This window comes from Callithrix jacchus, chromosome 14 (assembly GCF_049354715.1).
Source record: "Callithrix jacchus isolate 240 chromosome 14, calJac240_pri, whole genome shotgun sequence".
NCBI lineage: Eukaryota > Metazoa > Chordata > Mammalia > Primates > Cebidae > Callithrix > Callithrix jacchus.
In genome coordinates this window covers 68,202,927-68,225,201 of record NC_133515.1, presented here as the reverse complement: position 1 = coordinate 68,225,201, position 22,275 = coordinate 68,202,927, and the positions used below count along the sequence as shown (strand labels likewise).

The 22,275-nt window shown below is 47.3% G+C and overlaps 2 protein-coding genes across 5 annotated transcripts in view; one reads left to right on the top strand and one right to left on the bottom strand.

The window, feature by feature from the left end:
- Nucleotides 1-12,915, bottom strand: part of ATP6V1E2 (ATPase H+ transporting V1 subunit E2) — a 60,248-nt gene extending 47,333 nt beyond the window's left edge. The window contains exon 1 of the mRNA XM_035272644.2: nucleotides 12,785-12,915. The gene's annotated coding sequence lies outside the window, so the exon portion shown is untranslated. The remainder of the gene's footprint in view (nucleotides 1-12,784) is intronic.
- Nucleotides 12,916-14,273: 1,358 nt separating this feature from the next.
- Nucleotides 14,274-22,275, top strand: part of RHOQ (ras homolog family member Q) — a 58,213-nt gene continuing 50,211 nt past the window's right edge. For 3 of the 4 annotated variants that reach the window (XM_054245000.2, XM_002757794.7, XM_054244999.2), the window contains exons 1-2: nucleotides 14,274-14,738; nucleotides 15,303-15,361. In XM_054245000.2, the coding sequence (XP_054100975.2) occupies nucleotides 14,597-14,738; nucleotides 15,303-15,361 (201 nt within the window). In that variant the 5' untranslated portion in view covers nucleotides 14,274-14,596. Of the gene's footprint in view, nucleotides 14,739-15,014; nucleotides 15,145-15,302; nucleotides 15,362-22,275 lie in introns of all 4 variants that reach the window. The other variant, XM_078349412.1, reaches the window with a different exon arrangement.

The following is a 22,275-nucleotide window of genomic DNA, read 5'->3' as shown; positions in this document are numbered from 1 at the left end:
AGATTGTGCCACTGTACTCCAGCCTGGGTGACAGAGGGAGACTCCATCTCAAAAAAGAAAAGAAAAGAGAAGAAGGGAGGGAGGAAAGGAGAAAGAAAGAAAGAGAGAGAAAAAAAAGATACGTCTAGTACCAGATACTTGGGTATGGTAGAGGTGGAAATCTCTACTCTGTATGTGAAGCCCACCAATAAAGTGATCACTTCTCTAACTCCTTCTCAGGAGCCTGGGTTTCAAGCAACAGAAGCTGTTTGTGGCTGATTAAACAGAAAAGAAATCTTAAAAGGATCACAGGTAGGTCACAGGATTGTAGAAAGGTTAGAGAAGCTGTGCAAGATAGAAACACATGACTCAGGAACTACTTCGATGAGAAAATCACTTTTGATACCATTGCTGTCACCAAACTCTAGACAACACATGTGTACAATTGTCACCTCTGAACCAGGAACTCAATTATACCACAGCCAACACGACTGCCTGCCCTGATGTGCCACTTCCTGGGTTGGGAACTGACTTGTGAACCCACCACTAAAGCTGCAGCCTCCAGACAGTGTGCCCTGTATTTAACTCTAGCTGCACTAGCTTTTAAGTCTGACAAGGAAAGCAATAATCTGTAATTTCCAGCTCCTATAAGGAAGAGATATTCTTTTCTTCCCACCAAGGCTCACGGAGAAGAAGATTTTTCAAACTCAAAATGTGGTTCTGATGTCCAGTGGCCAAATCATCCACTATGGAGGAACAACTCTATGTGAGTCTTGGGATGGTGTTCTGGCACTCTTGGTACTGAAACATGAAATAAAATCATTAATTTCGTGTTTGGAGGAGGGATCTGTGATCTAGCCTACTTTGGAGCCTATGAGAGGGGACCACTCCCAAATCATATGAGTATTCCATATCAGCAACCTCTAAGGAAGTGTCCTTTCCTACAGTTCAGCAATGGGTGGTGATGCCATCAGTCATAATGACCAGTCTCCTGACCTTAGGTTGTAGCAGAAAACTTTTAGAAATGAAAATGGCAAAACATTTAAGAGTGCTTGAGCTGAATTTTCAGAGGCTGAGCCATTCTTCTGAGTTTCTGTTATGTAATGAACCAGAAAACGAGATCTCTATACATTCGAACTGGGAATGAAAACTAGACAAGCCAATCCTATTGGATTTATTTATCAACCTGATCATTAGGAACCAGTGACCTTTAAGAAATTGCTGTGGTGTTTAAGTCATTAATACCTTAGCTCAGAATATTGTGCAGTGTACCTATACCTGAGTGCTAAGAGAAGAGGGTGCCAACAGGAGGTTTTAGTCACAGGGAGAAAAACAGGGATAGGGATAGGGATAGGTAGGGCATGTGGCAGGATGCCAGTAGGCGCCCAGGGGAGTGAAGAGGCTGCAGTTTGAGGATTCTGGGCCTTGTGGTGAAAGAAGCATATTAGAAGAGCAGGGAAGCACCAGTGTCAAAGAATGATCATCATTTTCTCTCCTCGCCAGTGATTTCTAAGAGGATGGTTCAGAGAGGGAGAAGAATACACAGAAGCCAAGAATTAGGGATTCAGAGTCAGCTTGGACTCTGGTATTGACAAGCCACCTGAAATTTGGAACAAATCACAGGTTTGATTTGGAGCCTTCTCAACTTCCTCTCCTCTTAATATTTGCTTCTCACCCGCCTCGGCCTCCCAAAGTGCTGGGATTACTGGTGTAAGCTGCTGTGCCTGGCCTCTCCTAAAATTCGTTATTTCCAGTGTAGCCAGGGGAAAGCCTAGGAACTGAGACCTGTAAGCAACAATGCAGATGTGATGGATATTGCTGGTTGCCTCCCCAGCATGCATTCCCCCAAACTCCATTGTGCTGAAATGATAGAACCTGGGTAGGTGTGAAGCCCCAGCTCCTGTGGGGGCAGGGCTGATAGGCCCAATTAGGATAGTCCCAACTCCTTGTCACAGTCATAGTTTTAGGGATGCACAGTAGCCAGACCTAAGGCAACAGCCACCTGACAGTTTCCTACGCACCATGATTGGTTCAGGGATGAACTAAGTTGAGCTAATCAGAGGAAGTCTAAGACTTTGTTTAATGAGTGAATCAGGAGAAGCTCTTTCTCGTTTTGGGAAACATGGAATACAGATAGTGATGCCTGGACTTGGTTCAACCATTTTGCTTCCAGGAAAGAAGGTATGCTAAGTAGAAAGTTGACCCATTGAAAAGAGAAAATCTGCGGGGGATTTAAGGAAGATGGCGCTGTAGGAGCAGCTCAGGATTGCAGCTACCAGTGAAAGCGCAGAGGGTGAGTGGATGCAGTATTTCCAGATGGATCTTTAATGCCTACAGACCAGGAGATTCCCAGGTGGAGGAGCTCCACGGGTCGCCAGAGTGGCTGTTTTGGCCAGCGCGGCTGTTTTGGCCGGTGCCACAGCGCAGCAGCTCTCTGTACAAAATACACTGATCTGGTTGCCCTGTTAAACTGGCAATTCGAGATCTGGGAAGGCAGATTAGCCCATTCATCTGATTAAATGGGACTGAAACATAAAGCAGGCCAGGAGATTCCCAGGCAGCCATGTTGTTTCAGCCAGCGCAGTGGGTCACCGCACGGGAAATCACACAGATCCCAGCACCCTTTCAGCAGGTGACGGGAACATCTGGGAGAGAGTCAACCATTCAACTTTAAAAAAAGGGGCTCTGAGGCAGGGAGCCAGGTGATCAGGCTCGGTGGGTCCCACGCCCACAGAAACAAACAAACAAACAAAAAAACAGCAATTGGAAATGCTCAGAGTTGAGAGTTTCACGGCAAGCACAGCTAAACCTGGGATGGTCCAGCTCTGTGGGGGAGGGGAGTCCACCATTACCCAGGCACTCCACCCCTACAGAGGTAGTCTGCTCTTGCTGATGCAGCCTGCTGTTGCTAAGGCAACCTGCCATAACAGAGAGAGTCCGCTATTACAGAGGCGGGCCAACATTGCTGTGGCAGTTCTAACCACACCCATATTCACAGGGCTGCAGGGAAATACACACGGCAGCAGGGCGGAGCCAGCAGCAGGGCAGAACCCACAGCAGAGGCTCAGCAAAACCTCTACAGGCAGTGCCTAGGCTGCCCCCTTGCTGGGCAGGACAGCCTGGTGGGGGGGGAAGGGTAGCAATGCAATGGATACTATAAATAAAGCCCTAACTCCCTGGGACAGAGCACCTGGGGAAAAAAGGGGGGTTTATGAGTTCTGCTGCAGCAGACTTAAACATACCTTCCTAGCAGCTCTGAATGAACAACAGAGCTCACAGCTCAGCTCTTGAGCTCCTATAAAGAACAGACTGTCCCCTCAAGCAGCTCCCTGACCCCCGTATATCCAAAGAGTCACCTCACAAAGAACTGATCAGACTGACATTTGGTGGGCATCATTCTGGGACAAAGATAGCAGAAGAAGAACTGGTAGCAACCCTTACTATTCTGCAGCTGCTGCAGGTGACCCCCAGGCAAGCAGGGCCTGGAGTGGACCTCAGCAGTCCTAAAGCAGAGGGGCCAGTCTGTTAAAAGGAAAACTAAGAAACAGAAATAACTTCATCATCAACAATCTGGACGTCCACTCAGAGACCCAATCTGAAAATCAGCAACTACACAGACAACAGGTGGATAAGCCCACAAAGATGGGAAGAAACCAGTGCAAAAAGGAGGAAAACACCCAAAACCAGAACACCTCGCCTCCTACAAGGGATCACAACTCCTCACCAGCAAGGAAACAAAGCTGGATGGAGAATGAGTGTGATGAAATGACAGAATCAGACTTTAGAAGGTGGGTAAGGAGAAACTTCCATGAGCTAAAAGAACATGTTCTAAGTCAATGCAAAGAAACTAAGAACCTTGAAAAAAGATTTGATGAAATGATAAGAAGAATGGACAACTTAGAGAGGAATATGAGTGAATTGATGGAGCTGAAAAACACAACACGAGAACTTCACGAAGCATGCCACGAAGCATGCACAAGTTTCAACAGCCAAATTGACCAAGCAGAAGAAAGGATATCAGAGGTTGAAGATCAACTCAATGAAATAAAACGAGAAGGCAAGATTAGAGAAAAAAAGCACAAAAAGGAATGAACAAAGTCTACAAGAAATGTGGGACTATGTGAAGAGACCTAATCTACGTTTGATAGGTGTAACTGAATGTGATGAAGAGAATAAATTCAAGCTGGAAAATACTCTTCAGGATATTATCCAGGAAAACTTCCCCAACATAGCAAGGCAGGCCAATATTCAAATCCAGGAAATACAGAGAACACCACAAAAATACTCTGCAAGAAGAGCAACCCCAAGGCACATAATCGTCAGATTCACCAGGGTTGAAATGAAGGACAACATTCTATGGGCAGCCAGAATCGTCAGATTCACCAGGGTTGAAATGAAGGACAACATTCTATGGGTGACCATTCGGGTCACCCACAAAGGGAAGCCCATCAGACTCACAGCAGATCTCTCAGCAGAAACCCTACTAGCCAGAAGAGAGTGGGGGCCAATATTCAACATCCTTAAAGAAAAGAACTTTCAACCCAGAATTTCATATCCAGCCAAACTAAGCTTCATAAGTGAAGGAAAAATAAAATCCTTTGTGAACAAGCAAGTACTCAGAGATTTTGTCACCACCAGGCCTGCTTTACAAGAGCTCCTGAGAGAGGCACTACACATAGAAAGGAACAACCAGTACCAGCCACTCCAAAAACATACCAAATGCTAAAGGGCATCAAGGAAATATCTGCATCAACTAACGAGCAAGACAGCCAGCTAGAATCAAAATGGCAGCTTCAAATTCACACATAACAATATTAACCCTAAATGTAAATGGGCTAAATGCACCAATCAAAAGACACAGACTGGCAAAGTGGATAAAAAGCCAAAACCCATCAGTGTGCTGTATCCTGGAAACCCATCTCACATGCAAGGATACACAAAGGCTCAAAATAAAGGGATGGAGGAAGATTTACCAAGCTAATGGAGAGCAAAAAACAGCAGGAGTTGCAATTCTCATCTCTGATAAAATAGACTTTAAAGCAACAAAGATCAAAAGAGACAAAGAAGGCCATTACATAATGGTAAAAGGATTGATACAACAAGAAGAGCTAACAATCCTAAATATATATGGACCCAATACAGGAGCATCCAGATATATAAGGAAAGTTCTTAATGACTTACAAAGAGACGTAGACTCCCACACAATAATAGTGGGAGACTTTAACACTCCACTGTCAATATTAGACAGATCAACCAGACAGAAAATTAACAAGGATATCCAGGACTTGAACTCAGACCTGGAACAAGCAAACCTGACAGACATTTACAGAACTCTGCACCCCAAATCCACAGGATATACATTCTTCTCAGCACCACATCACACCTACTCTAAAATTGACCACATAATCGGAAGTAAATCACTCCTCAGCAAATGCAAAAGAATGGAAGTTATAACAAACAGTCTCTCAGACCACAGTGCAATCAAGTTAGAACTCAGAATTCAGAAACTAACCCAGAACCACACAGCTTCATGGAAACTGAACAACTGGCTCTTGAATGTTGACTGAATAAACAAAGAAATGAAGGCAGAAATAAAGATGTTCTTTGAAACCAACGAGAATGACGACACAACATACCAGAATCTCTGGGACACATTTAAAGCAGTCTCTAGAGGAAAATATATAGCAATAAGTGCCCACATGAGAAGAATGAAGAGACCCAAAATTGAAAGAGCTAGAGGAGCAAGATCAAAAAAACTCAAAACCCAGCAGAAGACAAGAAATAACTAAGATCAGAGCAGAACTGAAGGAGATAGAGTCACAAAAAACCCTTCAAAAAGTCAATAAATCCAAGAGCTGTTTTTTTGAAAAGATCAACAAATTAGACCACTAGCCAGATTAATAAAAAAGAAAAGAGAGAATAACCAAATAGATGCAATAAAAAATGATAAAGGGGAAATCACCACAGATTCCACAGAAATTCAAACCATCATCAGAGAATATTACAAACAACTCTATGCACATAAACTAGTAAACCTGGAAGAAATGGATAAATTCCTGGACACTTGTGTCCTCCCAAGCCTAAACCAGGAAGAAGTCAAAACTATGAATAGACCAATAACAAGGTCTGAAATTGAGGCAGCAATTAAAAGCCTACCACCCAAAAAAAACCCAGGTCCAGATGGGTTCACAGCCAAACTCCACCAGACACACAAAGAGGAACCGTGACCATTCCTCCTGAAACTATTCCAAATAATCCAAAAAGAGGGAATCCTTCCCAAATCATTTTACAAGACCAACATCATCCTGATACCAAAACCTGGCAGAGACTCAACAAGAAAAGAAAACCTCAGGCCAATATCCATGATGAACATAGATGCAAAAATCTTCAATAAAATACTGGCAAGCCGATTGCAACAGCACATCAAAAAGCTTATCCACCATGATCAAGTAGGATCCATCCTGGGGATGCAAGGCTGGTTCAACATACGCAAGTCTATAAACGTAATTCACCACATAAACAGAACCAAAAACAAAAACCACATGATTATCTCAATTGACGCAGAGAAGGCCTTTGACAAAATTCAACAGCCCTTTATGCTAAAAACCCTCAATAAACTTGGTATCGATGGAACATATCTCAAAATAATAAAAGCTATTTATGACAAACCAACAGCCAATATCATACTGAATGGGCGAAAACTGGAAGCATTCCCTTTGAAATCTGGCACTAGACAAGGATGCCCTCTCTCACCACTCCTATTCAATATAGTACTGGAAGTTCTAGCCAGAGCAATCAGGCAAGAAAAAGAAATAAAGGGTATTCAAATAAGAAAGGTGGAAGCCAAATTGTCTCTATTTGCAGATGACATGATAGTATATCTAGAAGACCCCATCGTCTCAGCCCCAAAACTCCTGAAACTGGTAAGCAACTTCAGCAAAGTCTCAGGATACAAAATCAAGTGCAAAAATCACAAGCATTCCTATACACCAATAACAGACTTAAAGAACGCCAAATCAAGAATGAACTGCCATTCACAATTGCTACAAAGAGAATAAAATACCTAGGAATACAACTAACAAGGAACGTAAAGGACCTCTTCAAGAAGAACTACAAACCACTGCTCAACGAAATAAGAGAGGACACAAACTGATGAAGAAACATTCCATGTTCATGGTTAGGAAGAATCAATATCGTGAAAATGGCCATACTGCCCAAAGTAATTTACAGATTCAATGCTATCCCGATCAAGCTACCAATGACCTTCTTCACAGAACTGAAAAAACCACCTTAAACTTCATATGGAACCAAAAGAGAGCCCGCATAGCCAAGTCAATTTTAAGCAAAAAGAACACAGCGGGAGGCACCACACTACCAGACTTCAAGGCTACAGTGATCAAAAAAGCATGGTACTGGTACCAAAACAGAGATATAGACCAATGGAACAGAACAGAGGCATCGAAGGCAACACAACAATACAATCTTGGATAAACCTGACAAAAACAAGCAATGGGGAAAGGATTCCCTGTTTAATAAATGGTGTTGGGAAAACTGGCTAGCCATGTGCAGAAAGCAGAAACTAGACCCCTCTCTGACACCTTACACTAAAATTAACTCCAGATGGATTAAAGACTTAAACATAAGACCTGGCACCATAAAAACCCTAGAAGAAAATCTAGGCAAAACCATTCAGGACATAGGAGTAGGCAAGGACTTCATGAACAAAACACCAAAAGCATTGGCAACAAAAGCCAAAATAGACAAATGGGACCTAATCAAACTCCACAGATTCTGCACAGCAAAAGAAACAGTCACTAGAGTGAATCGGCAACCAACAGAATGGGAAAAAATTTTTGCAGTTTACTCATCTGACAAAGGGCTGATATCCAGAATTTACAAAGAACTCAAACAGATTTACAAGAAAAAAACAAACAAGCCCATTAAAAAATGGGCAATGGATATGAACAGACACTTTACAAAAGAAGGCATACATGAGGCCAACAAACATATGAAAAAATGCTCATCATCACTGGTCATTAGGGAAATGCCAATCAAAACTACATTGAGATACTATCTCACGCCAGTTAGAATGGCGATCATTAAAACATCTGGAGACAGCAGATGCTGGAGAGGATGTGGAGAAATAGGAACACTTTTACACTGCTGGTGGGAGTGTAAATTAGTTCAAGCATTGTGGAAGAGTGTGGTGATTCCTCAAGGACCTAGAAATAGAAATTCCATTTGACCCAGCAATCTCATTACTGGGTATATATCCAAAGAACTATAAATCATTCTACTATAAGGACACATGCACACGAATGTTCATTGCAGCACTGTTTACAATAGCAAAGACCTGGAACCAACCCAAATGCTCATCGATGATAGACTGGACTGGGAAAATGTGGCACATATACACCATGGAATATTATGCAGCAATCAAAAACGATGAGTTCATGTCCTTTGTAGGGGCATGGATGAATCTGGAGAACATCATTCTCAGCAAACTGACACAAGAACAGAAAATGAAATACCGCATGTTCTCACTCATAGGCGGGTGATGAACAATGAGAACACATGGACACAGGGAGAGGAGCACTACACACTGGGGTCTGTTGGGGTGAATGGGGACGGACAGCAGGAGGGGGGAGTTGGGGAGGGATAGCATGGGGAGAAATGCCAGATGTGGGTGAAGGGGAGGAAGGCAGAAAATCACACTGCCACGTGTGTACCTATGCAACTCTCTTGCATGTTCTGCACATGTACCCCAAATCTAAAATGCAATTAAAAAAAAAAGAAAAAGAAAGTTGACGCATTGAGAAGAAGAAAAACTGAGAGATGTTCTGGGGGGGAAAAAAGAGTTCTGATCAATTCATGCCTGAAGCTTGGGCTACTTCTGGACTTTTCCATAACAGAAGTCCATACACTTCCCTCGTTGCTGAAGCTGGTTTGGGTTGACTTTTCTATGACTTGCAACCTAAAGCATCCTAGCCACAACACCAAATGATCCCTTGGAGTCCATTTTTCTGTTTCCTAAGCAGACATGAGGGAGCACACAAAATGATGCAAATGAATGTGTTTTAGAACATACTGTCCTCTGGAGTTCTAATCTAAGCTTGATTTAGACAGTCAGTTGTGTGGTTAGGAAACAATCGGAGATGGAAAGGCTTAAAAAGCAAGAAAGAAGTCCAAAGAAGAAGTGGGAAGACAACAACAGAGGACATTAAAAAGGAAAAAAAAGAGAAGGCACACGAAATCAGAATGTAGATGTCTCCGAATTATTGTAAAAACCTTGTCCTCTCTCGCCTCCTCTGTCATCCCCACACTACTGCAAGCCCCATGGATGCCATCATCCAAATCTCTCTGAAACCCACTGCCTCCTCTTCACGTTCACTGCCATGCTTGGGTCAGACTGTTGTGATCTGTCTCCTCCTGGCTCTTTCTGCCTTCACCCTTATCCTTTCCAAATCCATTTTCTATGAGTCCCAGAGTGACCTTCTCAAAAATAGGTCCAAGCTTGTCATTTTTCTTCTCAAAAACTTTTGATAACTTGTTAAAGTGAAACATGGCAAATGCATGAGCTTTGAAGGCAGATGATATTGAATCCTAACTCTGCCACTTACTAGCCATGTGATTTGGGGCCAGCTTAATTTCATCACCTATCTGAACTACAGTGATATTATTGTAATAGGATTCCTTTGGTTACCAGTTATAGGAAACTAACCCCTACTCATTGGGCAAAAATCTGGAAGATTTATTAACTTGACTGACCAACGGGGAGAACAGTTGTGCAACGGGATCACAGGGATTAGGCATATCAGTAACTCAAAGATGGCCCTTTTCTCTCTGCTTTTTTTTTTTTTTTTTTGAGACTGAGTCTCTGTCACCCAGGCTGGAGTAGAGTGGTGTGATCTCAGCTCACTGCAACCTCCGCCTCCTAGGTTCAAGCAATTCTCCTGCCTCAGCCTCCCAAGTGGCTGGGACTACAGGCATATGCCACCATTCCCAGGTAATTTTTCTGTTTTTAGTAGAGATGGGGTTTCACCATATTGGCCAGGCTGGTCTCAAACTCCTAACCTTGTGATTCACCTGCCTCAGCCTCCCAAAGTGCTGGGATTACAGGCATAAGCCTTTTCGACAGGGGAGTAGTGGTGGTAGTGGTAGTGGTGTTCTCTCTTCCTCTTTGCTTCTCTCTGCACTTCAGCAACATTTCCTTGGATTGGCTATTTTGTGAATGGCTGAAACATGAACGGCCTACAGCTTCCAGGCTTACATTTCCCAGTTCAGTTAGCAAAAGAGGAGAAACTCCTGCTGTGAATCCCAAATTCCAAATTCTCAGGCAAGGCTTGGTGGCTCCTACCTATAATCCCTGCTTCTTGGGAGGCTGAGATGAGAGGATCGCTTGAGCCTGGGAGGTTGAGGTGAAGTGAGCCGAGATTGCACCTCTGCATTCCAGCCTGGGTAAGAGAGTGAGACTCTGCCTCAGAAGAAGTAAAAAAAAAAAAAGCTCAGCAGGAAAGAGTTCTGATTGTCCCATCTTGAATGAGGTGTCCACCTAGGGCTAATCAACAGCTCCTAGGGGCAGGATGTATAAGAAGATGGAAGCTTACATTTAAACCACACTATTACAGAGATTACATTATAAAAATATTTAGCAGAAGCAAATGGTGCTGTTCTGGATAGACAAACCAATAGTTACTCTCTATAAAGTTTACATGGTTATTTGGGGGATGAAATAAGATGTCCTGTATCAATGAGCATCAAATACCCGGGACCATCACTGGATACAGTATAGGGCAGAGGTTCTGCAAATTCGTGTTTATTCCCTTTAGTACATCCTCGCTTCCAGTGCCACTGCTTGCCTTCATGTTTTGCTTCATAGAAAAAGCTTCCCCTCTGAGTGGATACACCCCAATGGGCACAGGGTTTGACAAACAGAAGTCGCATTTGTGATAAGAAAAGAGTGCCTCTTCTTGCAATGAACACAGCCTTGAGCTGGGGCCATGCCTTTGTAGTAAGCGTGAGGGCCAGATTTCTTCCTAGTGGCCCCGTTGGCCCTAGCCTTTGGCCTTTGTACAGTGCAGACTGCCCAGCCCATGCCAGACCCTGCATTCTTCTTTATATGGCTTTCAGAAGCCCACGGACTGCCTGCATTATATGGTTCCCAATTAAATACAAATCAGTTCCCCAGCACCACTAATCATGCACTCTGTCCACCTTACATGCCTCACCATTCCCAGGAAGTTGTGTGCTGTTCCTTCTTGCTTTGATGCGGGGCTCTTGGCCTTTCCCAGGCATTCTTACCTTACTCCTGTTAGACTCTTAAGCTCCAGGCCAATGACACTGCTTCTGCAAATGCTTCCTCAGCACAGCCAGAGCTATGTACTAACTGCCTCCTCTACATCTCCAGAAGCCTATTCTCTATTCTCTAGCATGGCATTGCTCACACTATAGAGTGCTTACCTGTTTGCTAATAAGTTCCTTGAATGCTTCAGCTAGAAGTGACTGTGGTTTTCTTTGTCCCCTGCCCAGGAATAAATTCTGGCATCTAATAGACCTCAATAAATGCTTTTAATTGAAATATGGAATGAATCAAGTAGGGGAGGAAGGAGGAAGTAGAGGAAAAAGAGTAAGAAAAGGTTAATTAGAAATTTCATAGTTCTTGGTCAGGCGCAGTGGCTCACACCTGTACCTGTAAACCCAGCATTTTGGGAGGCCGAGGCAGGCAGATCACTTTGAGCTTAGAAGTTCGAGACTAGCCTGGGCAACATGGTGAAACCCTGCTCAACAAAAAAATACAAAAATTAGCCAGGCATGGTGGCACATTCCTGTAATCCCAGCTACTCGGAGGCTGAGGCTGGAGAATCGCTTGAACCAGGGAGGTGGAGGTTGCAGTGAGCTGAGATCACACCATTGCACTACAACCTGAGTGACAGAGCCAGACCCTGTCTCAAAAAAAAGAAAAAGAAAGAAAAAAATTTCACTGTTCTCACACAGACCTGTGTCTGTTTCAACATTTTGCACAAACAAAAGGAGAGCTGCAAGCAGACAGCCTATCGGACACTCAGAAACAAAGTCCTTTCTGTCTCCAATCCCTGAAATTTGAGAGCTTTTTCTTTAATTTTTTTTTTTTAAACCACTTGGACATTATTCCCATCCTTGCCAATGGGAAATTGAGATTTCTGCTGAGGTCTGATTGGTGCTTTCAGCTAAGGCATTCATGGTCTAACAGAGGGGCATTCTGGATAGCCCCCCTCCCCACCCCACATACACACCAAGAGGGATCAGCCCCAGAGCTCTAAGTATTCCTGGCAGTCAGTTTTGGCATCTCTATGGGCCAAGAGAATGAGGTCACTGTCACCAATGAAGTCACCACTGCATGATTCATCGGACATCAGTTCCCCACTTGGAGTGCTATGACATTCCCAGAGCTTCTCCTACTCTTAGTTCTCACTTATAGATGAGAAAACGGAGGCCCAGAGAAGGGAAGTGACATGTTCAAGGTAACACTGCTAACCAAGGTCAGAGCTGGGACTAAACTCAGCTCTCCTGGCTGAGTGCTCTCCTCCTCAAGCTTCTGTGGTAGACCCTCCTTTCAGAATACGAGTCCCTGTAAATGCTGCCTGAACAAATGGTCCTGCAAGCGAAGAATGGGACAGGTCCTGCTCTCTTTCCCTCTACGAGGAAGTGGCAGAGACCAGTCTCGAACCAGAAATTGACCTTAAGGCAATTTCTTCAACCTGTTATTTAGTACATACAACCTATCTTCCAGATTCATTGCATCTAAAGCAGCTAGCAATGTGCATACCTTCTTGCTGACACACCCGGCCAAAGGGTGGGGCCCGGGAGATGCTCAGTGAGAATCTGCAAGGAACTTTCAGGGATTTGCGAAGTCTTCCTGGGAGAACAGAAATCAGATTCGGAGTTTGAGAGGTCAGGCCTCCTGGAAAGTGAAGAATGGGAATACAACAGTGAACATTTCCCCAGGTGTTCTCCAAGTCCTTGAGTACTGGGAACAGCTGGAAGCCTTTGGGACAACCGCTTCTCCTTTCTAGGTCTCAGTTTTCTTCCCTACGACCTAAGGGTGATGGTCCAGTTGACCTCGGCTTTGCCTCTCAACGCTGCGTTTTTCTAACGCTGTGAATCGATGAAAGGAAGCGATTCATCTCTAGTCAGCAAGCAGAGGGGTGGGGTGCGGTGTTAGCGCGAAGTGTTCCCCGCCCCAGTGCCCCATGTTCAATGCTGCACTCTTGGCCAGTGAACGGGATCTGGCCAGACTGGTGTGTTCAAGCCTTGCCACGCAGAAGGCAGGAGTTGCCGCTTCGAGCACAGGCCAAGTTTCAGAGCAGAAGGTTGTATCAATTCCCCGGGATTACAACGGAATACCTTCGAGGGACACTGGGGACCGAAAGGGGACCTCGGAGAATGTTGCCTCCAGGTGGAGCCCAGGTACATTTGCCGGGTCCAGACCCAACTACGTATCCCTTTTCTGGCTGGTATGTGTGTGTGTGTGTGTGTGTGTGTGTGTGTGTGCGTGCGTTGGGGGGCGTGCTTCAGTGGTTGAACACGCTGTATCTCCCTTAGTCACCGGTTTCATAGTAAATGATTCAAGCTCGTGCTAAAGAAGGCGTGGGCTGGTGGCGGGGGGGGGGAATCCACGCAATAAGCCAGGGTCCCTGCTTTATAGTTCAGGGACCCCCACCACCCTGCGCGCCTTAATTTTTTTTTTTTTTTTTTTTTAATCCTTGTGGTCTCTCTTTCTTCCTGATTTCTAGTTCCATTGTGCACTTAGAAGCCAAGACGATGGCTCTGGCCTTCTGGGTGAAGGTGAAATACAGATGTATAATTTGGCATGACTATTGCGTCATCGTGGAAGTCGTCGTGGTTCCCCGAGAGGCCTCCACGTCTTCTCCCAGCATCGGGGCCTTTGGACGCTTCTGGGCGCTGCGGGTACTTGCGCGAGGAGCCCTCGGCTCCCCCAGCGCGGTTCCCTCTTCCCCTCCTCTCTTCCTCCCCGCCTCTTCTCCTCTTCTCCTTCCCTCCGCGGTCCTCGACTCCTCCTCCTCCTGCGCGCCCCTCCGCGCGGCCCTCGCGGGGAGTGAGGCTTGGGTGCGCCGGCGGGGCTGCGCGGCGGCTGGCGGGGGCGCGGGGCGGGGGCCACGCTAGGGGAGGCGCCTGGGCCCGCCCTCCTCCGGGGCGCCGCGGGAGGGGCTCGGGCCGGCGCGGGGCGGGGAGAACCGCCTGGCCCCTCCCCTCCGCCGCCCTCCCCAAAGTTGCCGTCTCCCCCGGGGCCGGCCGGTCTTATGATCCGGCGGATCCTCCTGGGGAGGCCGGGCCGGGGAGAGGGCGCGGGCGCCGAGTGGCGGGGGCAGCGGGCGGGCGCGGCGACCGGGGCCGGGGCGGGGATCCGGGCGGGGACCGCGGCGGCGGCGGCAGCGCCCCGGGCCCGCCGCCCCCTCCCCTCCGGCGAGGGGAGCAGCCGCTGCATGGGGCCGGGGGGGCGGCCCTGCGGCGCGGAGCGGCGGCGACGGCGGCGGACCCCCCAGGCGGGCTGGGGCTGAGGCCGGGGCCGGGGCGGGGGCTCCGGGGGTACCATGCCCGGAGGCCGGCCGGCCGCAGCATGGCTCACGGGCCCGGCGCGCTGATGCTCAAGTGCGTGGTGGTCGGCGACGGGGCGGTGGGCAAGACGTGCCTACTCATGAGCTATGCCAACGACGCCTTCCCGGAGGAGTACGTGCCCACCGTCTTCGACCACTACGCAGGTAAGCCGCGGAACTGCTGACTAAGGGGCTGCTCCCCGGGCCGGGAACTTTGGAGCAACTTTGGCGGAGCCCCCTTGCCGCCTCCCCCGAGCGCGCTCCTCTCCCCTCCCCCGCCGCGCCCTCTGCCAGGCGGCCGGCCCCACCCCCCAGGCTTCGCTCCTGGCACCCCCTCTCCCACGGATCCACCCCCTCTCCCACTCGCCCCCCACACGGCCCCTGCTCCGCGCACTTCCCACCCCTTGGCGCCCCGGGCCGACCTCCTTGACCTTCCCACAGCCCCTTTCCTACTGCCCCAAGGCCCCGGGGAAACATTCGAGAGGACCGGGCGAGACGTGGCTACTGGACTTGGGAGAAGGGGGCGGACAGCTGGGGACCACATTACACCCCGGCTCCTTACCGCTTCACAGTGAGCGGGGCTCAACGGAAAAGGGGGTGACATCTCGCGTGGAGCACCCCTGCTTCCCTAGCTGGGTTGGGAGAGGAGGGTCCGGGTGGGGAGCGAAATTACCCCGGAGCCCAGGTTATTGTGAGCTTCTTTCCCCACCCCCACTTCTGTCCTTGCAGTCAGCGTCACCGTGGGGGGCAAGCAGTACCTCCTCGGACTCTACGACACGGCCGGACAGGTGAGTGTCTTGGCTTCTGGCCAACGCCCCCCTCCTATTCCCCAGTTCTTTGTGGCTGCGAAGGGCCTTTGGAAACCGAGGTGTCTAGGTGGGAGGGTGTGTCTGCGAGAGGCTCCCTTTGGATTAGGTCTTTATTTCTTGTATCAAGTCAGCAAATTAGGAAAACAAAACAAACAGACCCAGATCAGCCCACCCGTGTGAACCCCTGGGCTGTGAAAGTTTTTGCCTGTGTGGGTCGTTCAGTGTGGCGCCTGGTGTGTGGGTCCCAACTCCTGTTGCAAAGTGGCAGCAACCAATCATGAAGCGCCCTTATTTTTAGTTGCAGATGACCAGGTCTCCCCCCACAGCCTCTGTCTGGTCCCTCATTGGTGAGTGGTCTGCCTGCCCAAGGAGCCTGATTGGTGGGAAATGGCATCATCTAATATGATGGGAAGGCATTTGGTCCTGGTTATGTTTATTACAACATCATTGCACTCTGGGACTCCAGTCCCTGAAAGCGTAATTTGTGGTGTTACCAAAGGACCACAGGGAAGAAAAGAAAAGAAACAACAACCATCCAGCCACTCCCTGGGGTGGGGAGGAAGGGTTAGGAGTTCAGTGTGAATCTTGGAGGAGGAGGGGATCCCCCCCAGCCTCCCTTCAGAAGGGCCAGGTGACTTTGTCTGGATTTTCTTTGGGAGGGATTAATTGTGCAGAAAGAAAATAAACACTTCACCCTGCAGCCTCTGGACAGAGTTTGCAAATCAGAGGTGGCCAGGCTGTGCTTCTGAAGGACTAACGTCTTCTCTCTGTCTCTCTGTCCCAGCTTCAGCTTCTTCCCAAACCCACTTTTGCTCTGGGGCTAAGATGATTGTGTGTGATTAATTTTGTAGAATTCAGCACTATTATTAGAGTTGAAGACTCTGGCAGGAGTTTCCACATGCCATACAGACTCAAGTCCTTGAGAACATAAGAGCAGCTGAAAGCCTTAGAGAATATCTTTGGGGGAAGTCCAGCAGTAGAATTTCCTTATCTGCAACATGGGGTTTAAAAACATAAGATGATCCCGTTGTGCAGATATTGCATGCCAAATGTTTAGCATTGAACCTGGCATACACTAGGTGCTCAATAAAGGGAGTGCTGTTCTTTAAAGCTTGTCTAGATTTGGATTTCAGAATTGTGATTAGAGTTTGGGTTGGATTCTGAAACATGCCTTGTTGAGGGGAGTACCTTGATGTGACCTCTGATTTCTAAACTGTTAGAGGAACGTCTGAAGATAGAGAACGGCTGGCATTTAAGGTGCCTGAGGCCACCTACTTTGACCACGATGGCCCCAGTCAGTACGACCTGTTCTCAGCTCTCCCGGGCCCCCTTTCGTTGCCTGCCCTGTAGTTGTTATTCCTTCTTCCTTCATCAGAGGATGTGGCAGGCAAGAAGCAGAGCTTGCTCAATCAACTAAGACTGACTTTAAGTCATATTGTTGATAAACAAGAGGCAGACCTTATTGGATGGAAAGAGGAAGGTTTTTAAAAAGTGCCTCTAATTTGAACTTCTCACTACCTTCCTTTCTTTTATCTCCTTTACTTGTCACCATAACTTTTGACCGTACTCTCTGTTCAACAGGATGTGTGTAGTCAGAGCTGTTCTGAGCACATTTAAACCCTACTAGTATTTACTGAGTTTTTTCATACATATCAGGCCACGTGCAAATATTATCTTATTTTGTCTATAAAGCAACCCCATGAGATAGGTGGTATTTCATTTTTATGGTGAGGAAACAGGCTCAGAGAAGTTAGGCTGGTTGCCTAAGGTCACACAGCTACTGAGGGGTGTTACTAGGATTGGGATGAGGGTCTCAATCTGCTCCAATTTGAAGTGGTTATACACACAGGACACCATGGGGACGCTGAGATGCGGTGGGGCTGATTGGATTGTTTGCATGTCCATAGATGTGGTACCTGTAATCTTCACAGCCATTCTCTGAGTAGGTGTCTAATGGCACCTCTACAGAGGAAAGAACTTAGATCAAGAGAGTCACTTGAAATTGACCCCACTTACAAAACCAGGGCTTTCCATATATGGCCATAATTACTCTTTCCAGTGGAGGATCATAAGATATAGACCAAGCAGGATAAACATATTAGTGAAACTCAAATACTACTGTTTTCACCCAGTGGTGAGACACCTACTCTGTTGGCCAAGATGTCTGTTAGGCCCCCTTGGTGTTTCTCACAGTGTCTAGACTTTTGTTCTTGCATCAAAGTTAGTGCTATTTCATCTCTAAGCATTTGAGGATTTATTACTAATAAGCAACTTAGCAATGATGAGACCAAATGGCAAGTGCCTGCTGTGTACCTGGTACTATGTTCCGGTACTTTTGCGCCTGGGGAGTGCAAAGGAATGAATTAAAAATGGGGATCTACCATGGCTGATGTCAGCATGGGTAGAAATGTCTCAGCTCTGTTCATATGTGTTATGTAGGGCATTTCTACATTGTACTTGGTCATTAAGACCCCAGGCTTCTAGGAATCAATATCAGATTCATCTTGCAGTAGTAATAATAAATAAACATATAGATAAAAATTAAGGATTTATAGATATATGTATCCATTACACATACACATATATATGCAAGTCCTTAAGTCTAGTGGGCAACAGAAAATGGTCCATGGGCTTTGGAACAAAACAGGCTTGGGCTCAGATTTCTACCTTAGCTAGTCATGTGATTCTAGCTAAATTATTTACCTTTGTGATCTAGTAAAAATGTGTATCATTAGAATCTTCATTGCAAAGTCATAGGTTGACTTAAACTCTTTAGCATATTTAAAAGCAGCTGACCCTTTGTGCATAGTGGGTGTGTGAAAAATAGCACAGGAAATTATTGTATTCCACTGTGGGCAGTTTTGTAGAGAGAAAGGTTCACAGAATGGAAGAGAACAGTGTATTCCATTCTAGTGGAATTTTCTAGACAAAAATTCCACTAGAATGCCAGATCCTAGAACCTTTTCAACAGAGGTATGGAGCAGCTTTGTGCTTTCTAATTCGCGTAGTCCCCATTATGGGATCCATGGTTCTAAGCCCAGTGTTCCCTGCTGTAAATGCCCTGTTGTATCAGATGGTTTTCATTCTTAACCAGAGCCCGCATCCCTGTTGATGGAAGAGAAATAGCTTACAGTTCTGTGCAGAATTTGAGAAACAAACAGGGTATGTAGGCTTCCATTGGTTCTACTTTCAGAGAGTTAAGATGGAATGAGGCAGCTGATGGCACTAGAGGTCAGTTGCCTTCTCTCCAAAATGTTCACCCACGCATGTGGGCATTCATTGTGTTCGAATAACAGCAACAGTGCCTCCGTCAGGTTGGAACCTCTAGTCTACTTGCTCACTCATGGTCCCTGCCTTAACCTCAGTCAAGTTCAAAGTCATAGGATCATTTGCCTGATTTACATATTAGGAAATCTACCAGTCAACGGGTGATTGTTGTAGATGACCTTTGGCCTTCTAGAGCAGGGTGCTTTCCACTTGACCTCTGCTGCTATTGGCAGACAGAGAGAATGAGGAGAGAGAGTGTATTGGACTTCTGTCCCAATCATGTGCCCTGCCTGGGGATGTCGCAGCACACTCATAGCATCACTGCCAAAGGGAAGGCCTCCCCTCTGTTGGCCAAGCCTACAGGTGGTCCAGGAGCAGCTGTGACATTTTGACTGCCAAGCATTTTGGAGTGGAAGTTGACTGAGGCATCTTCCTTCTCACTAGGGGCCTTGTGTGTATGTTGGGAGTGAGGGGTTGGCTTCCTGCCTGGGCCTCTGTGGAGCTTCTCCTTTCTTGCCTGGCCCTCAGGACTCAGTGTAGGCTCTGCAGCAACCCTGCTGTCTGCTCAGGGAGGGACTGGAGAGATGGGATTTTCCCTCCTGCCACTGCACTGTTTGGAGCGAGGGGAAGTGGGAAGAGCTCTCCCTCTCTGTCCAGACAGGCCAGTGGGGAGCTGCCTGGCAAGCTGCTCTCTAGCTGTAGGCTCCAGGCTGATCTCTTAATCCTTGGCAGGAAGGCAGAACTTGATACCCTGGAGAGGGAAGGACTAGAGCCCAGTTTATTCAGGTCCCAGAATATCCACACTCAGAGGAGGATGTGTGTTAGGGGTGAGTTTGGGATCCCTAAAGTTCCAGATTTAGCCACTGTCTCAGTGTGGAAGTCCATTTATGTGCTTTCGGATGTATTGTTTCTATATCTATTAACTTCAACACACAACTTCAGAGATGCGTCCATGAGAGCTATAAATATCTTTTACTCTGGTGTCCCCTGGTGTTGCTTTCTCAGTGACAAGTGAGATTTGTTTTACACTTGACATAACCCAGCAGCTGTGGCTGCCCTGCACGCCCTCTGCGTGTCCACAAGGCACTTCCCCTACAGAAGGGAATCTCCACCGGAGACAGGCTTGGCATGCCCCACCTTCTGCATTTCAGCAGAAGGGCCTGGCACAATGAGAAAGGGGAAGGAGAAAGGGCCATGGGATTGCCACTCACCAGTCTCCTCCTACCTCCAGGCAGGGCATCCTCATAACACCCTACAAGGCAGACTTCTCCCAGATGAGGAAATTGGGAACAAGTGGGCTTATGGGAACCAGACAGAGATGTGAGTAGGAAAAAGGTTTTCCTACTTTGGAGAAGGCCTGCAGGGAACATTAGTAGGGTTTAGGAAATGCCCACTCACAACACCAGGTTCTGGGTTCTGGCAGCTGGGTGAGCAGAGCCTGGGAGGAGCCCCAGGGTTCCTTGCAGGCATCAGCTGCAACAGGTGAGATGCTGGCACTGAGCATCCTGGTTTCCCTTAGTAACCTACTGTAGATATGTCATCTGTGCATTTTGCTAACCTTTTTAGAAGCTATTTATATCTCCAGCATGCACCGTATCACATGGGAATGCTGGTTTCCTCCTCTGCGTTGGGAAGGTGGATAGCCTTTGTTGACTCCAAAGCCTTTGCTGTTTCTGAATGGCCTGTGTTCCCCCTCTTGGGACACTGATGTGGCTTTGAGTTATGCCAGCTTAGATTATGGGCTGGCAGGCAGGGGCCTTAGGGTGGGGGCAGTCCCCACCAGCTCTGATTTTCTCTGATTGTGCCTCAGCTTTGCCCCATCCCTGTCCTGGACCTTTGATCTGTTTGGTGTCTCCACTTCCATCATGATTCTCCTGAGATTTGGTGACATTTCCGTGCTTTGAATGAAAACTTCCCCACAGGTATCCCAGCATGAGTGTTACAGGTGTGCTGAGATGCCAAGCTCTCATCTCTGGGGGGCCGGGGGAGTGATGAGAGGGCTGAACTTATATTGTCAGTTGCTGTGGGTGCTGTGATGTGAAAAAGGTGGGAAGCATTGCTTTAAGCCCCTCAGCAGCAGAGGCTTCATGGATATTGGGCTTTTGTGGTTTTGTTGTGGAATTTGGGGTTGCAAAGATGAGATCTAATGGTATCAGAACAAAGCAAACAAAGCAGCTCTCCGCGGGGGTGTCGGTTTCCGGCAAGGGCACATATATTGGCAGCTGTGGGTGCTACAGAGGCCTCAGACACAACAGCAGTGAGCAGGAGGAGAGGGACGCAGTTACAAAGAAACAAGACGGAAGACCACACGTGGCTCTGAAAAATTAAAATTCCTGACTCTAAGCTGAATTTCCTTTCTCTCCGACAGGCTTGGCTTTGCCCTAATTTGGCACACTTGGGTCAGAGAGTAGCTTTCCTTGCCCTCAGCAATTTGCTGTTCCTCTTTTAGTTTCTGGTCACAGCTGCTTTGCGTGTGTGGAGGCCAAGTTGTCTGAGCTCTCAGGGGTCCCCTGGCTCCCTGGGTAGAACCCTCTCGGGCCCACTGCCTGCCAGGAGCTCTTGGAGGCGTTCTTGCTCACTTCAAAAACAGTGTCTTTCTCTCCTGTGTTGCAGTGCTCAGTCTGGTGCCTGGTGCCTGTTAGGCATGCAACAAATACTTCTTAAAATAAGGTGATTGTTGGCCACGCAGGGTGGCACGTATGTGTCTGTCTGTAATCTCAGTACTTTGGGAGGCCAAGGTGGGAAGATCGTTTGAGGTCATGTGTTCAAGATCAGCCTAGACAACACAGCAAGGCCCTCACCTCTATTAAAAATTTTTTAATAGTTAGCCCGATGTGATGGTAGCCCTCTGTAGTCCCAGCTACTCAGGAGACAGGCAGGAGGATCACCTGAGCGCAGGAGTTCAAAGCTGCAGTGAGCTATGATACAAGGCTCTATTGCACTCCAGCCTAGGTGACAGAGTGAGACTGTATTTATTTAAAACAAAAGAATTGATTCTCATTTGACTGTCAGCTTGCTTCTGCTAAATGGTTAACTAATGACTAAAGTCATAGGGGCTAAATAATAGCATCAGCACAACCCCTTTCCCAGGAAAGCTTCGATAATACGGTAGAAGTCTCCAAGATTCAAATGAAAAACAGGCACGTAGGTATGGGGCAGGCCACCAATTTTGTCTTTACACAGGTTCAGGGTCCTCAGTGATCACCAGTGGGGCTGTCCCCCAACACTCTCTCTCAGACTCCAGCCTTTGCCTATTTCCTGAGACCTCTTGCTCCCAGATCCCCTGAGGAGGAGACAAGTGGAAAGTGTGGGTTTTGGAGTCTCCAAATGAACTTTGTTTGAATCCTGGCTGTACCTCTTTGTAGCTGTGAGACCATCAGCCAGCGTGTGCCTCTCTTCTGTGTGAAATATGGAGATAATTTGTACCCTGCAGCATAGCTGTACAGAGTAGAGATGACCTATGTAGTTACCTTGTAGGGCCTGGTGCTGAGAGTGTGGGCCCAGGCCAGCTTTGGGGGCTCCACACTGGCTCAGTTCAGTTTGTGTTGATTCATTGCCTGATGTGTGTTCCCACCTTCCACAGGAGAAGGTGAGGGATTGGGCCACAGACAGGTCCACTGCACAAC